This window comes from Oncorhynchus tshawytscha, linkage group LG32, assembly GCF_018296145.1.
Source record: "Oncorhynchus tshawytscha isolate Ot180627B linkage group LG32, Otsh_v2.0, whole genome shotgun sequence".
In the NCBI taxonomy this organism is placed as follows: Eukaryota; Metazoa; Chordata; class Actinopteri; order Salmoniformes; family Salmonidae; genus Oncorhynchus; species Oncorhynchus tshawytscha.
The window spans coordinates 11,330,110-11,345,464 of record NC_056460.1 but is presented as its reverse complement, the minus strand read 5'-3'; the positions used below and the strand labels follow the sequence as shown (position 1 = coordinate 11,345,464).

The 15,355-nt window shown below is 43.0% G+C and overlaps 2 protein-coding genes across 7 annotated transcripts in view; both read right to left on the bottom strand.

The window, feature by feature from the left end:
- The window catches only part of LOC112230294 (mitochondrial Rho GTPase 1-A), a 31,480-nt gene extending 21,742 nt beyond the window's left edge, over window positions 1-9,738 (bottom strand). For 2 of the 3 annotated variants that reach the window (XM_024396527.2, XM_024396529.2), the window contains exon 1: window positions 9,346-9,737. In XM_024396527.2, coding sequence (XP_024252295.1) covers window positions 9,346-9,382 — 37 coding nt within the window. In that variant the 5' untranslated portion in view covers window positions 9,383-9,737. Of the gene's footprint in view, window positions 1-9,345 lie in introns of all 3 variants that reach the window. The other variant, XM_024396528.2, reaches the window with a different exon arrangement.
- Window positions 9,739-9,826: 88 nt separating this feature from the next.
- LOC112230297 (tripartite motif-containing protein 65) lies at window positions 9,827-12,874 on the bottom strand. 4 transcript variants are annotated; one of them, XM_024396531.2, is made up of 5 exons: window positions 12,564-12,874; window positions 11,970-12,302; window positions 11,637-11,738; window positions 11,372-11,510; window positions 9,827-10,520 (listed from the first exon to the last, which is right to left on the bottom strand). In XM_024396531.2, exons 1-5 carry the CDS (start codon window positions 12,606-12,608, stop codon window positions 9,961-9,963), a joined length of 1,179 nt encoding a protein of 392 aa, XP_024252299.1. In that variant the 5' UTR covers window positions 12,609-12,874; the 3' UTR covers window positions 9,827-9,960. The 4 variants fall into 4 exon arrangements, with proteins under 4 accessions (XP_024252299.1, XP_024252301.1, XP_024252303.1 ...); XM_024396533.2 differs by having other exon boundaries at window positions 9,827-10,517; XM_024396535.2 differs by having other exon boundaries at window positions 11,970-12,168.
- Between the last annotated feature and the right edge of the window lie 2,481 nt (window positions 12,875-15,355).

Sequence of the window (15,355 nt, the reverse complement as noted above, 5' to 3'; positions counted from 1 at the left end):
ATTCAAGGAAATGTCATGGATTTAGAATCTTCTGATAACTCAAATGATGTCAATTAGCCTAATTGGAGGTGTACCTGTGGATGTATTTCAAGGCCTACCTTCAAATTAGGTGCCTCTTTGCTTGACATCTTGGGAAAATCAAAACAAATCAGCCAAGACCTCAGAAAAAAATGTGTATACCTCCAGTCTGGTTCATCCTTGGGAGCAATTTCCAAACGCCTGAAGGTACCACGTTCATCTGTACAAACAATGTTATGCAAGTATAAACACCATGGGACCACGCAGTCGTCTTACCTCTCAGAAAGGAGACGGGTTCTGTCTCCTAGAGATGAACGTACTTTGGTGTGAAAAGTGCAAATCAAACCCAGAACAACAGCAAAGGACCTTGTGAAGATGCTGGAGGAAACAGGTACAAAAGTATCTATATCCACAGTAAAACGAGTCCTATATCGACATAACCTGAAAGGCCGTTCAGCAAGGAAGAAGCCACTGCTCCAAAACCACCATTAAAAAGCCAGACTAAGGTTTGCAACTGCATGTGGATATATTGAAGCAACATCTCAAGACATCTGTCAGGAAGTTAGCTTGGTCGCAAATGGGTCTTCCAAAAATGGACAATGACACCACGCATACTTCCAAAGTTGTGGCAAAATGGCTTAAGAAAAACAAAGTCAAATCAAATCCCATTTGTCACATAAACATGGTTAGCAGATATTAATGCGAGTGTAGCGAAATGCTGGTGCTTCTAGTTCCGACAATGCAGTAATAACCAACTAGTAATCTAACCTAACAATTCCACAACTACTACCTTATACACACAAGTGTAAAGGGATAAAGAATATGCACAAAGATATATGAATGAGTGATGGTACAGAACGGCATAGGCAAGATGCAGTAGGTGGTATCGAGTACAGTATATACATATGAGATGAGTAATGTAGGGTATGTAAACATTCTATTAAGTGGCATTGTTTAAAGTGGCTAGTGATACATTTTCCATCAATTTCCATCAATTCCATTATTAAAGTGGCTGGAGTTGAGTCAGTATGTTGGCAGCAGCCACTCAATGTTAGTGGTGGCTGTTTAACAGTCTGATGGCCTTGAGATAGAAGCTGTTTTTCAGTCTCTCGGTCCCAGCTTTGATGCACCTGTACTGACCTCGCCTTCTGGATGATAGCGGGGTGAACAGGCAGTGGCTCGGGTGGTTGTTGTCCTTGATGATCTTTATGGCCTTCCTGTGACATCGGGTGGTGTAGATGTCCTGGAGGGCAGGTAGTTTGCCCCCGGTGATGCGTTGTGCAGACCTTACTACCATCTGGAGAGCCTCACGGTTGCGAGCGGAGCAGTTGCCATACCAGGCGGTGATACAGCCCGACAGGATGCTCTCGATTGTGCATCTGTAGAAGTTTGAGTGCTTTTGGTGACAAGCCAAATTTCTTCAGCCTCCTGAGGTTGAAGAGGCGCTGCTGCGCCTTCTTCACAACGCTGTCTGTGTGGGTTGACCAATTCAGTTTGTCCTTAATGTGTACGCCGAGGAACTTAACTTTCCACCACTGTACCGTTGATGTGGATAGGGAGGTGCTCCCTCTGCTGTTTCCTGAAGTCCACAGTCATCTCCTTGGTGTTGTTGACGTTGAGTGCGAGTTTATTTTCCTGACACCACACTCCGAGGGCCCTCACCTTCTCCCTGTAGGCCGTCTCGTCGTTGTTGGTAATCAAGCCTACCACTGTAGTGTCGACCACAAACTTGATGATTGAGTTGGAGGCGTGTATGGCCACGCAGTCGTGGGAGTACAGGAGAAGGCTCAGAACACACCTTTGTGGGGCCCCAGTGTTGAGGATCAGCGGGGTGGAGATGTTGTTAACTACCCTCACCACCTGGGGGCGGCCCGTCAGGAAGTCCAGTACCCAGTTGCACAGGGTGGGGTCGAGACCCAGGGTCTCGAGCTTGATGACGAGTTTGGAGGGTACTATGGTGTTAAATGCTGAGCTGTAGTTGATGAACAGCATTCTCACATAGGTATTCCTCTTGTCCAGATGGGTTAGGGCAGTGTGCAGTGTGGTTGCGATTGCGTCGTCTGTGGACCTATTGGGGCGGTAAGCAAATTGGAGTGTGTCACGTAGGGTGGAAGTGATATGGTCCTTGACTAGTCTCTCAAAGCACTTCATGATGACGGAAGTGAGAGCTACAGGGCGGTAGTCGTTTAGCTCAGTTACCTTAGCTTTCTTGGGAACAGGAACAATGGTGGCCCTCTTGAAGCATGTGGGAACAGCAGACTGGGATAAGGATTGATTGAATATGTCCGTAAACACACCAGCCAGCTGGTCTGCGCATGTTCTGAGGACGCGGCTGGGGATGCCATCTGGGCCTGCAGCCTTGCGAGGGTTAACACGTTTAAATGTTTTACTCACGTCGGCTGCAGTGAAGGAGAGCCCGCAGGTTTTGGTAGCGGGCCGTGTCAGTGGCACTGTATTTTCCTCAAAGCGAGCAAAAAAATGAGTTTGTCTGTGAGCAAGACATCCTGGTCCGCGACGGGGCTGGTTTTCTTTTTATAATCCGTGATTGACTGTAGACCCTGCCACATACCTTGTGTCTGAACCGTTGAATTGTGACTCTACTTTGTCTCTATACTGACAATTAGCTTGTTTGATTGCCTTGCGGAGGGAATAGCTACACTGTTTGTATTCGGTCATGTTTCCGGTCACCTTGCCCTGGTTAAAAGCAGTGGTTCGCGCTTTCAGTTTCGCGCGAATGCTGCCATCAATCCACGGTTTCTGGTTTGGGAATGTTTTAATCGTTTCTGTGGGTATAACATCGCCAATGCACGTTCTAATGAACTCGCTCACCGAATCAGCGTATTCGTCAATGTTGTTGTTGGACGCAATGCGGAACATATCCCAATCCACGTGATCGAAGCAGTCTTGAAGCGTGGAATCAGATTGTTCGGACCAGCGTTGAACAGACCTGAGCGATGGAGCTTCTTGTTTTAGTTTCTGTCTGTAGACTGGAAGCAACAAAATGGAGTCGCGGTCAGCTTTTCCGAAAGGAGGGCAAGCGGAGGGCCTTATATGCGTCGCGGAAGTTAGAATAACAATGATCCAGGGTTTTACCAGCCCTGGTAGCACAATATGCTGATAGAATTCAGGGAGTCTTGTTTTCAGATTAGCCTTGTTAAAATCCCCAGCTACAATGAATGCAGCCTCAGGATGTGTGGTTTCCAGTTTACATAGAGTCAAATCAAGTTTGTTCAGGGCCATCAATGTGTCTGCTTGGGGGGGAATATATACGGCTGTGATTATAATCGAAGAGAATTCCCTTGGTAGATAATGCGGTCGACATTTGATTGTGAGAAATTCTAAGTCAGGTGAACAGAAGGACTTGAGTTCCTGTATGTTGTTATGATCACACCATGTTTCGTTAATCATAAGGCATACCCCCCCGCCCCTCTTCTTACCAGAAAGATGCTTGTTTCTGTCGGCGCGATGCGTGAAGAAACCAGCTGGCTGCACCAACTCCGTTAGCGTCTCTCGAGTGAGCCATGTTTCCGTGAAGCAAAGAACGTTACAGTCTCTGATGTCTCTCTGGAATGCTATCCTTGCTCGGATTTCATCAACCTTGTTGTCAAGAGACTGGACATTGGCGGGTAGCATGCTAGCGAGTGGTGCGCGATGTGCCCGTCTCCGGAGCCTGACCAGAAGACAGCTTTGTTTGCCCCTTTTACGGCGACATTGTTTAGGGTTGCCGGCTGGGATCCGATCCATTGTCCTGGGTGGAAGGCAAAACACAGGATCCGCTTCGGGAGAGTCATATTCCTGGTCGTAATGATGGTGAGTTGCCGTTGCTCTTATATTCAGTAGTTTCTGACTGTATGTAATGAAACCTAAGATTACCTGGGGTACCAATGTAAGAAATAACACGTTAAAAAAAAACAATACTGCATAGTTTCCTAGGAACGCGAAGCGGGGCGGCCATCTCTGTCGGCGCCCGACGTAGTAATAAAGTCAAGGTATTGGAGTGGCCATCACAAAGCCCTGACCTCAATCCCATAGAAAATTTGTAGGCAGAACTGAAAAAGCATGTGCGAGCAAGGAGGCCTACAAACCGGACTCAGTTACCCCAGCTACAATGTGATTTTCTGGATTTTTTTTCTCATTTTGTCTGTCATAGTTGAAGTGTACCTATGATGAAAATTACAGGCCTCTCTCATTGTTTTAAGTGGGAGAACTTGCACAATTGGTGTCTGACTAAATACTTTTTTGCCCCACTGTAATTGTCAGATTAGGATAGAAAACACTAAAAAGTTTCCAAAACTGTCAAAATATTGTCTGTGAGTATAACAGAACTGATATTGCAGGCGAAAACCTGAGGAAAATCCAACAAGGAAGTGCCTAAGAGAAACGAATCTCCCTGTCCATTGCATGCCTTCCCTCCATTTAAAGGGATATCAACCAGATTCCTTTCCCTATGGCTTCCACGTGGTGTGAACAGTTTTTAGACATAGTTTCAGGCTTTTATTCTGAAAAGAGAGCGAGAAGGATCACATCGCGTCCATGGATGGCTGGGTGCCAGCAGAGTTTTGCATGCGCAACAGCTTGGAGCAGACATTTTCTCTCGCTCTCCTATTGAAAAAGCTACGGTCCGGTTGAAATATTATTGATTATTTATTGTAGGATTGATTATAAAAAACGTTTGACATGTTTCTACGAACTTTATGGATACTATTTGGAATTTGTGTCTGCCCGTCATGACCTGCACGAGCCTGTAGATTTCTGAATAAAACGCTCCAACCAAATGGAGGTTTTTGGATATAAAAATTTAAAAAATTCGAACAAAAGGAACATTTATTGTGTAACTAGGAGTCTTGTGAGTGCAAACATCCGAAGATCATCAAAGGTAAGCAATTCATTTTATTGCCTTTCTGACTTTCATGACTAATCTACTTTGCTGCTGTCCTTACATAAACGCTTGGATAGCTTTTGCTGTAAAGCTTTTTAGAAATCTGACATGCCAGGTGGATTAAAAACAAGCTAAGCGGTGTTTTGCTATATTGCACTTGTGACTTCATAAAAATTTAATATTTTTAGTAATTTCATTTGAATTTGGCGCTCTGCAATTCAGCGGATGTTGATGAAAGTGATCCCGCTAACGTGATGGGTGCGCCAAGAAGTTAAAGGCAATGCTATCAAATACTAATTGAGTGTAACTTCTGACACACTGGGAATGTGGTGAAATAAATAAAAGCTGAAATAAATCACTCTCTCTACCATTATTCTGCCATTTCACATTCTTTAAATAAAGTGGTGAGCCTAACTGACCCAAGACAGGGAATCTTTTGATCAAATGTCAGGAATTGTGAAAAACTGAGTTTAAATGTATTTGGCTAAGGTGTATGTAAACTTCCGACTTCACCTGTAAGTATTCACACCCTTTACTCAGTACTTTGTTGAAGCACCTTTGGCAGCAATTAGAGCCTTGAGTCTTCTTGGGTATGACCCTAAAGCTTGGCACACCTGTATTTGGAGAGTTTCTCCCATTCTTCTCTGTAGATCCTATCAAGCTCTGTATGGGGAGCGTTGCTGCACAGCTATTTTCAGGTCTCTCCAGAGATGTTTGATCAGGTTCAAGTCCGGGCTCTGGCTGGGCCAATCAAGGACATTCAGAGACTTGTCCCGAAGCCACTCCTGCGTTGTCTTGGCTGTGTGATTAGGGTCGTTGTCGTGTTGGAAGGTAAACCTTCGCCCCAGTCCGAGGTCCTGAGCGCTCTAGAGCAGGTTTTCATCAAGGATCTCCCATGTACTTTGAACCGGTCATCTTTGCCTAGATCCTGACTAGTCTCCCAGTCCCTGCCGCTGAAAAACATCCCCACAGCATGATGCTTCACCGTAGGGATGGTGCCAGGTTTCCTCCAGACGTGATGCATGGCATTCAAGCCAAAGAGTTCAATCTTGGTTTCATCACACCAGAGAATCTGGTTTCTCATGGTCTGAGTGTTTAGGTGCCTTTTGGCAAACTCCAAGCGGGCGGTCATGTGCCTTTTACTAATGAGTGGCTTCCGTCTGGCCACTCTACCATAAAGGTCTAATTGGTGGAGTGCTGCAGAGATGGGAAAACCTTCCAGAAGGACAACCATTTCCACAGTGGAACTCTGGAGCTCTGTCAGAGTGACCATCGGGTTCTTGGTCACCTCCCTAACCAAGGCCCTTCTCCCCTGATTGATCAGCTTGGCCGGGTGGCCAGCTCTAGGAAGAGTCTTGGTGGCCACTGTGTTCTTGGGGACCTTCCATGCTGCAGAAATGTTTTGGTACTCTTCCCCAGATCTGTGCCTCAACACAATCATGTCTCAGAGCTCTACGGATAATTCCTTTGGCCTCATAGCAGGGTTTTTGCTCTGACATGCACTGTCAACTGTGGTGTAGACAGGCGTGTACCTTTCCAAATCATGTCCAATCAATTGAATTTAAAACACAGGCGGACTCCAATCAAGTTGTAGAAACATATCATCTCCATTCCATAATCAATGGAAACAGGTTGCACCTGAGCTCAATTTCAATGCAAAGGGTCTGAATACTTATGTAAATAAGGTGTTTTTTATTTTTAATAAATTTGCTAACATTTCTAAAAACCTGTTTTCATTTTGTCATTATTGGGTATTCTGTGGAGATTGCTGATAATGTTTTATTTTATCCAATTTACAATAAGGCTGTAAACTAACAAAAAGTGGAAAAAGCCTAGGGGTCTTAATACTTTCCGAAGGCATTGTATTAGAGAGAATCATACACATTGCCAAAAGTATGTGGACACCTGCTTGTCGAACATCTCATTCCAAAATCATGGGCATTAATACAGAATTGCTCCCCCCCGCTGCTGCTATAACGGCCTCCACTCTTTTGGTAAGGCTTTCCACTATATGTTGGAACATTGCTGCGGGGACTTGCTTCCATTCAGCCACAAGAGCATTAGTGTTCGATGCGGTTGAGGCCAGTCAAGTTCTTCCACACCGATCTCGACAAACCATTTCTGTATGGACCTCGCTTTGTGCATAGGGGCATTGTCATGCTGAAAAAGGAAAGGGCCTTCCCCAAACTGTTGCCACAGAGTTGGAAGGGAATCATGCTCAGATCAAAGATTTTGCAATTAGTAAAGTTTTGAAAAACTTATTTGTTATTCAAATTAAAAGCCCAATGAATACTCGCCTTTGTTTAATGATTTAACTCCTACCGCTTGTGGGACATTTATTTTGAAGGCACGTATAAATAACTGCACGAGGACAGACAGTGAATGACAGGCTGACACACATCACAGTTACAAATAGTAGCTAGCTAGAAATAGCGCAAACATTTTTTTTCAAAGAAAAGTAGACAATGAATGTAGAGTGTACATTGACAAAGCCTTCAAGAGAAAAGTACTCCTCCTGACCCACCAAGTAGAAGCCAACAATCTCACCCACTTTCCAACACTACTCGTCTGTTCCCTATCAGATGACCAGCAGGAGAAGTTACGTTATACATCGCTGCTACGCGCTTTGAACAGTGAGTTCTGGTCGTTTTGAGGATTTCAAAGTGTTGGAAAATGAAATGCTGTTGGTTTCCTCTCCTTTCACCTTCAGTGTGGATAACGCTCCCACTGACCTGTAACTTGAACTTATTGATCTTCTGATGCAGTGATTGGAGAACTATTAAAAACAATGTCACTGACGAGGTTCTATGCATCTCTCAATGAACAAAACCTTCTGAAGATTAGGAGTCATGCTCAGCAGATGTTTGTACTGTTTGGGTCAACCTATGTATGTGAACAGACATTTTCAGTGATGAAATATACAAGTCAAGGCACAGATCATCTCTTACCGACTCTCACCTCTGAGCCATCCTGCGCATAGCAAGGTCAGAAACTATACCTGACTTCACTGTTCTAGTCAAAGCCCATCAGAGACTTCACTCCTCACACTGATTGAGTAGTTTAAATGTAATGTTGAGCTCTCTCTCTCTCGTGTTTTTGTGCATACCCGTTAACAAGAGTTCTGTCCGTGGTGCTGAATGCACAGTGTACTTTTCCCTCCGTGGAGTTCATTGCATGTTTAATAATGAAAATACCTACCAAAAGGAAACCATGGATGTGGTTTATTTCTGTGCATGTTAAAAAAGTTAAATAAGTAGCATATCTGGACGTGATTTACAGTAGATATATCTGTCAACACAGTCATACACATGACGTATAATCCTGTAATATGATTCTGGCATGCAATGGCAAAAATATATTCTAAATGTTGCCCTGCATGGAAAATAATCCCCAGGACTGGTCTAGAAAGTCATTTTATGCTGTAGCGTTAAGATTTCCCTTCACTGGAACTCCATAGCCCAAACCATGAAAAACAGCCCCAGACCATTATACCTCCTCCACCAAACTTTACAGTTGGCACTACCCAGATTCGACCGTGGGACTGCCAGATGGTGATTTATCACTCCAGAGAACGCGTTTCCACTGCTTCATATTCCAATGGTGGCGAGTTTTATACCAGTCCAGTCGACGCTTGGTATTGCGCATGGTGATCTTAGGCTTGTGTGCGGCTGCTCGGCCATGGAAACCCATTTCATGAAGCTCCCGACAAACAGTTATTGTGCTGACATTGCTTGCAGAGGCAGTTTGGAACACGGTAGTGAGTGTTGCAACTGAGGACAGAAGATTTTCACGCGCTTCAACCCTCGGCGGTCCCGTGCTGAGAGCTTGTGGCCTACCACTTCAGAATAGGCCATTCTACTGCCAAAGTTTGTCTATGGAGATTGTATGGCTGTGTGCTTGATTTTATTCACCCGTCAGCAAAGGGTGTGGCTGAAATAACCAAATCCACTCATTTGAAGGGGTGTCCACATACGCTACATGGCCAAGAGTATCTTTAAAGTGGACAGGTGCTGCCTAGGTGAGTCAGAGTGAATGTTTTGAACACATCAACTAAAGCTGACATTTAGCTAGAGCAAATTGATTAGATAGCAAAGGCAATCCATGCATTCATATGACAAACATGTCATGAGGACAGGCAGTCAACATCAAATTCAGATGGTAAATAGCCAATGTCACTTGGATCTAAACATCAAATGGCTTAGGATACTAGCTAGATAGCTATGTTATGACACTACTAGCTGAATCGTGTAGTCAACATCATGGTGTGTGGTAGTGTAACGTTCGCTTTAAAACTGGATGAACCTAGAGGAACACAGCTAGCTAGATAACTTTACTCCTCCGAGTCCTTTCATCAGCATCACGCGCTCCTCCAGCTGTCTGTCATGCATGCAGGTTCGGGCTCGACAGTAAAACAGAACTACAAAGTAGACCAAAACAAATCCACTTACGCTCCCCCACCAGTAATATTCTGACGTCCTTCCGCATCTTCACCACGGTTGAAGACCAACTCTGCAAATTCGTTCATGAAATCATTTATGCTCTCGTGTGGTTGAATTACAGCCAGCCAGCGTTCAGCTATCTGGCCTGGCTTACGTTTGCATTTTCCCAGTTGAGCTTCACCAACATAAACCTAACTGACACCGCGCTGCGTTCGTAGTAAATACCCTGCACTGAACGATATTACCGAACGGCTCCTTTGAAAGAATTAACCTCTCAGACATAAATCTTAGATGCTCCTGACGACATTGATATTATTAGTCATTCTTCTGCACGCAAACTTGAATGATACGACCGCGCAAGCTAGCCTGAACCTGAAGTTACGACCCGCCTCCAACGAGGCGCGCGAGGGGACAAATATTGTACAGCTACTACAACAACGCAAAACTCCATACATTCTTTTGGTGAAATAAAAAAAGCAACATACAAACATATAGGTGATTGTCATTTTATTTTGACATCTAATAGGAATATTGTGCTAGATATATTCATGAATAAAAAAATTATTCTATTTATCTCATTGATAAACAGACAACTCTTTATGTTGTCCCCATCCTCACATCACCTTATGACACCCAAGGAGGAAAGGACAGAGCATTGTTTAGCTTCAGCCCAAACAGCCAGAAGACTGGCCTCACTGGCTCTGTGAATCCCTCCTCCACACAATGCAGCAGAGTCTGACTGTCAGACAGGCTATAAAACGACAAGATCCCATTCGTCACATCCAGAGCCAGTCTAACGATACTGGGGCAGCCATGTTTGATAAACACCCCTATGTTATCGTGCCAGTAGCACAGCTTGTCCCTGCTCCACTCCAGGCACCAGGAGTTGGCTGTGCGACCCATCTGATCTCTGCGGCCAATGCTGGAGTAGGAAACCCCGACAGCCCAGCCCACGCTCGCCGACGTATCCACGTCCCAATAGTGGCAGCCTTCGCTGAACTCCTGCTCCGCCATCCACTGGCTGATGTCAAAGCGGCCGTCGTGGCATGCAGAGGACGTCCTCTTGGTCACCACTTTGTGCTCATTGGGTAGGAAGGTCAGGCACCTGTGGCCCTGGGCTGGGTTGAAGGTGAGCCAGGAGAAGCTGGCCCCAGGCAGGGGATGGGGTGGAGGGCCGAAGCCTGCTGACAGACATGGCCAGATATGGACAAAATGTTAGCTTGAAGTCATTAGATGAATGTACTAAAGTTTTCAGCCTATTGTATATGACCATGATGGAGAAAAGTACCTAACTGTCATACTTGAGTAAAAGTAAAGATACCTAAAAGGAAAATTTCACCCAAAAACGATATTTTGGTATTTGTTTCATTAGTTCATTGTTGACAAAGACCGGCAATGTTTTGCTTGTCAGCAAATACAAAAATCATCCCTGTATGATGCATTTAGCAAATACCAAAAGATAGTTTTTGGTGGAGTTTTCCTTTAATAGAAAATGACTGAAGTAAAAGTGAAAGTCACCCAGTAAAATACTACTTGAGTAAAAGTCTACAATTATTTGGTTTTAAATATACTTAAGTATAAAAATTAATAGTAATTGCTAAAATATACTTAAGTATCAAAAGTAAAAGTATAAATCATGTCAAATTCTTTATATTAAGCCAACTAGACAGCACCATTTTTTTGTTTTTAAATTACGGATAGCTAGGGGCACACTCCAACATCATTTACAAACAAAGTATGTGTTTAGTGAGTCCACCAGATCAGAGGCAGTAGGGATGACCTGGTTTGTTTTCTTGATAAATGTGTGAATTTGACCACTTTCCTGTCCTGCTAGTATTTTTATTCAAGTACTTTACACCACTGGTATCTGATGTACTCTAATGACACAGATATCATTGAATGGCTATACTGTATATAGGCTACCCCATCTAGTGGTTGATTGGTGAAAATAGCACATTATATTTAGAGTATTCAGTACATTATAAGGAGTAATATTCAAATGAGGCTCGAGAATAGGACAAATTCTACAGTCTACCTTCAGCACTGTATCTGTCATTTGAGGGAGGGGAGATGGGCAACTCCTGAACCCGGCCATCATGGGAGGCTGTTACATCAGGACACTGGTCATCTGTCACTTCTGAGCTTGTGTCATTTATAACAACAGGGTCCTCCATCTATATGACAAGATAACACAACACAGGAGCATGAAAATGATCTTTAAAAAATATAATCTTTAAAAAAGAATACCGACTAAGGAGGAAGTTGTAGCCTACTGTAAATACTGTATCGGGAATGTTTACCTGTTGCTGTTGTATAGTACCTCCAAGCTCAGATGGTCTGTTGATATCAGTCTGTTGTGAGTGTGAGGCCTCACATTCTTCAGCTTTATCCTTATTGAAGTCCTGACAATTATATAATGTAATATCATATAATACAATTAAACTATTTATACTATTTGATAACTAGTATAAAGTTATTTACAGTTGTGCACTTGTTTATGGTAAAATAAATAAAAGTGAATCCTCCAACCTGGTTCATTCCTATTTAAAATTGCGTGTTATTATGTAGCGACGTTGATCGAGTCAATAAGCCCAGTCTGTTCATTTAAAAAATATATATATATAATAACTTACTGCTTCCATTTCATGTCCTTTTGTAAATTCTTCAGTGGATGCAAAACGTTCATGGTTGTAATGAACATCCACGATGTTACAAAGTGTAACATTTTTATACAGTTTAAAACCTGGTCGAATTTTTCCTCTGCAATCGGGACAATCCTTCTTCGTCTTCGCTCTTCCACGTAGACAATCCTCTAAACATTTCATGCAATAACTGTGGCCACAAGTTAAAGTCACTGGATCAGTGAAAATGTCAAGGCATATTGAACATGTGAGATATTTTCCTATATCTGTAAGAAGTTCTTCATGTAGTAACGCCATTGCGGTTCGGTGTGTAGTCTGGAATGCCTGAATTGAAACCGAAAGTACAGTAAAACGGGATTTCCCTCTCAAAGAACAAATACATGTATCTAATTAATGAAAAAACACATAATTAATGATCTCTCTCTTTCTGTGTGTGTGTTTGAAAGCAGGGAAATATAGTGTGTGTGTCTCTCAATGAATGCAACTGTAGGCTTGTCGTGTATAACGTCTGTTGGTTGTTTTATAATTGTTAACAAATCAGACACTTTCAAGTCTGCCATTTTTCTGGTTAATATATTCACTCACCTCAAAACTGTCTATAACCAGAAAATGCTTTCCTACTGAAAGCATGGTTGCATTGCCACCTGATTCATTTTTTTGCCCAACCTGGTATTCTCAAGTGTACGATGTGCAGATCACCATCCTTTTTTCTTTTAAATGTTCAGCGGAGTCAAAAACGCGATTTAAATGTTTTATATATATTTCCACAATAAATGGTTGGAGTAAAATTGTGCAGGTGTGAAAATTTAAATAATGCTCCTTTAGTGTAAGAGCTGTTTTAAAAGACCGCCTGCAATTTCTGCCTGTTTTGGTGGGATGGAGTTTTGGCCTGGCTAGTGACGTCACCAAACGGTAAATGAGTTAATAGACCAATAAATAAGACAGTTCCAAACCTCTCTGCCAATAACAGGTTTCGTTTTCAGTTTTCTTCTCCTACTCAGGCCACTCCTAGCATAATTGTTGCATAATTGTTTAAAAAAAAAAACGTTTTAATTGAAACAATTATAATAAGGTACATAACTGTTTTCAGAAATGATTTGATATTGTGAAAAGCTGCATTGGACCTGAAGTTGAACTGCTAAACCCCCGCATTTGTGGTTGCATTCTATGACATTTGATGATAATTCCATTACTCACCAACTCCCAATCAGCGCCAATTAGTCCTGGCCAGAGAACCCGTCGAGACCTGGCACATCCAGCAGATGGAGCCATCGCCTCGTGACTAATACACCGTCTGTCACCAGGCCTCGACAAGTCTCCCCCTGGTGGCTGACTTGCTGTACGCCACACGACATAACCTGAAAGGCAGCTCGGCAAGGAAGAAGCCACTGCTCCGAAACCGTCATAAAACTGCACATGGGGAAAAACATCATACTTTTTGGAGAAATGTCCTCTGGTCTGATGAAACAAAAAAAGAACTGTTTAGCCATAATGACCATCGTTATGTTTGGAGGAAATAGGGGGAGACTTGCAAGCAAAAAAAACGCCTCCCAACCGTGAAGCACGGGGAGCATCATGTTGTGGGGGTCCTTTGCTGCAGGAGGGACTGGTGCACTTCACAAAATAGATGGCATCACAAGGAAGGAAAATTAAGGGGTATATATATGGGACCAACAATCTCAAGACATCTGTCAGGAAGTTAAAGCTTGGTCGCAAATGGGTCTTCCAAATGGACAATGACCCCGAGCATACTTCCAAAGTTGTGGCAAAATAGCTTAAGGACAACAAAGTCAAGGTACTGGAGTGGCCATCACAAAGCCCTGACCTCAATCCCATAGAAAATGTGTGGGCAGAACTGAAAGGTGTGTGCGAGCAAGGAGGCCTACAAACCTGATTCAGTTACACCAGCTCTGTCAGGAGGAATGGGCCAAAATTCACCCAACTTATTGTGGAAGGCTACTCGAAACATTTGACCCAAGTTAACAATTTAAATGCAATGCTACCAAATACTAATTGAGTGTAACTTCTGACCCACTGGGAATGTGATGAAAGAAATAAAACTTGAAAGAAATCATTCTCTCTACTATTATTCTAACATTTCACATTCTTAAAATAAAGTGGTGATCCTAACTGACCTAAGACAGGGAATTTAGAGTGATGGACTGTCCCATCCCGTAGCCTCAGAAATGGATTAGTCCACTGAGACAGGCGTCACATGGGTGTCTTGTGTACCATGAAAAGAAAAATACAGTACCAGTCAAATGTTTGGACACCTACTCATTCAAGGGTTTTTCTTTATTTTGACTATTTTATACAGTGTCGAATAATATTGAAGACATCAAAACTATAAAATAACACATACGGAAATCATGTATTAACCAAAAAGTGTTAAACAAATCCAAATATATGTTATATGTGAGATTCTTCGAAGTAGCCACCATTTGCCTTGATGACAGCTTTGCACAGTCTTGGCATTCTCTCAACCAGCTTCATGAGGTAGTCACCTGAAATGCATTTCAATTAACAGTTGTGCCTTGTTAAAATTTAATTTGTGGATTTCTTTCCTTCTCAATGCATTTGAGTCAATCAGTTGTTTTGTGACAAGGTAGGGTGGGTATACACTTGATAGCCCTATTTGGTAAAAGACCAAGTCCATATTATGGCAAGAACAGCTCAAATAAGCAAAGAGAAACGACAGTTCATCATTACTTTAAAACAAGAAGGTCGGGGGGACAAAATGGCGCCGTAGAGAGAACACGGTGTTTCAGCGAGCTCTCGTGGCATTCGTAAATTTATATTCTTACATTAATCTCCTAGCTTGAAAAAGTGGTAGAATTGGATAAATAAGTTACCATATAATGAGTCTTGACGACTATTTCGCAAAAATCTCCGACAACATGCCCAATAGAACTACTAAGAAGTCGACCAAAACCACCACCCCTGTGGATGTGCATGAGGAGCTAGCTAACGTTAGCGAAGCTAACACCATTGCGGATCCAGGCACAATGGACCTGATGATTCAAAAGATGACTGATAACATGACTAAAGTGTTCGATGCTAAGATAAGAACGGTCTTGGAAGCAATAGCAGGCCATTCAGCTGAAATACAGAGCGTTGTGAAACGTGTTGTTGAGGCGGAAGGGAGAATTGCTGCAGTGGAAACTTCAACCACATCTATGGACGCTAAGATAAAAGCGCTTGAGAAACAGGTGCGCGAAATGGCGGAGCACATTGACGACTTGGATAATCGAGGACGCAGATGCAATATTTGTGTTGTGGGACTCCCGGAAAATTCTGAAGGGACACGTTCAGTAAAATTCTTTGAGGAATGGATCCCTGGTTACCTACAAATGGACACTAAGGCTGGTCGGGTGAAG

What these genes read in the sequence shown, in the direction of transcription:
- LOC112230297 (XM_024396531.2), bottom strand. Translation starts at nt 12,608, where the DNA reads ATGCTTTCAGTAGGAAAGCATTTTCTGGTTATAGACAGTTTTGAG. An exon ending in TGGTTATAGACAGTTTTGAG is followed by an intron (nt 12,303 to 12,563) that starts GTGAGTGAATAT and finishes GTTTCAATTCAG; the next exon opens with GCATTCCAGACTACACACCG. An exon ending in TGACAGATACAGTGCTGAAG is followed by an intron (nt 10,521 to 11,371) that starts GTAGACTGTAGA and finishes CATGTCTGTCAG; the next exon opens with CAGGCTTCGGCCCTCCACCC.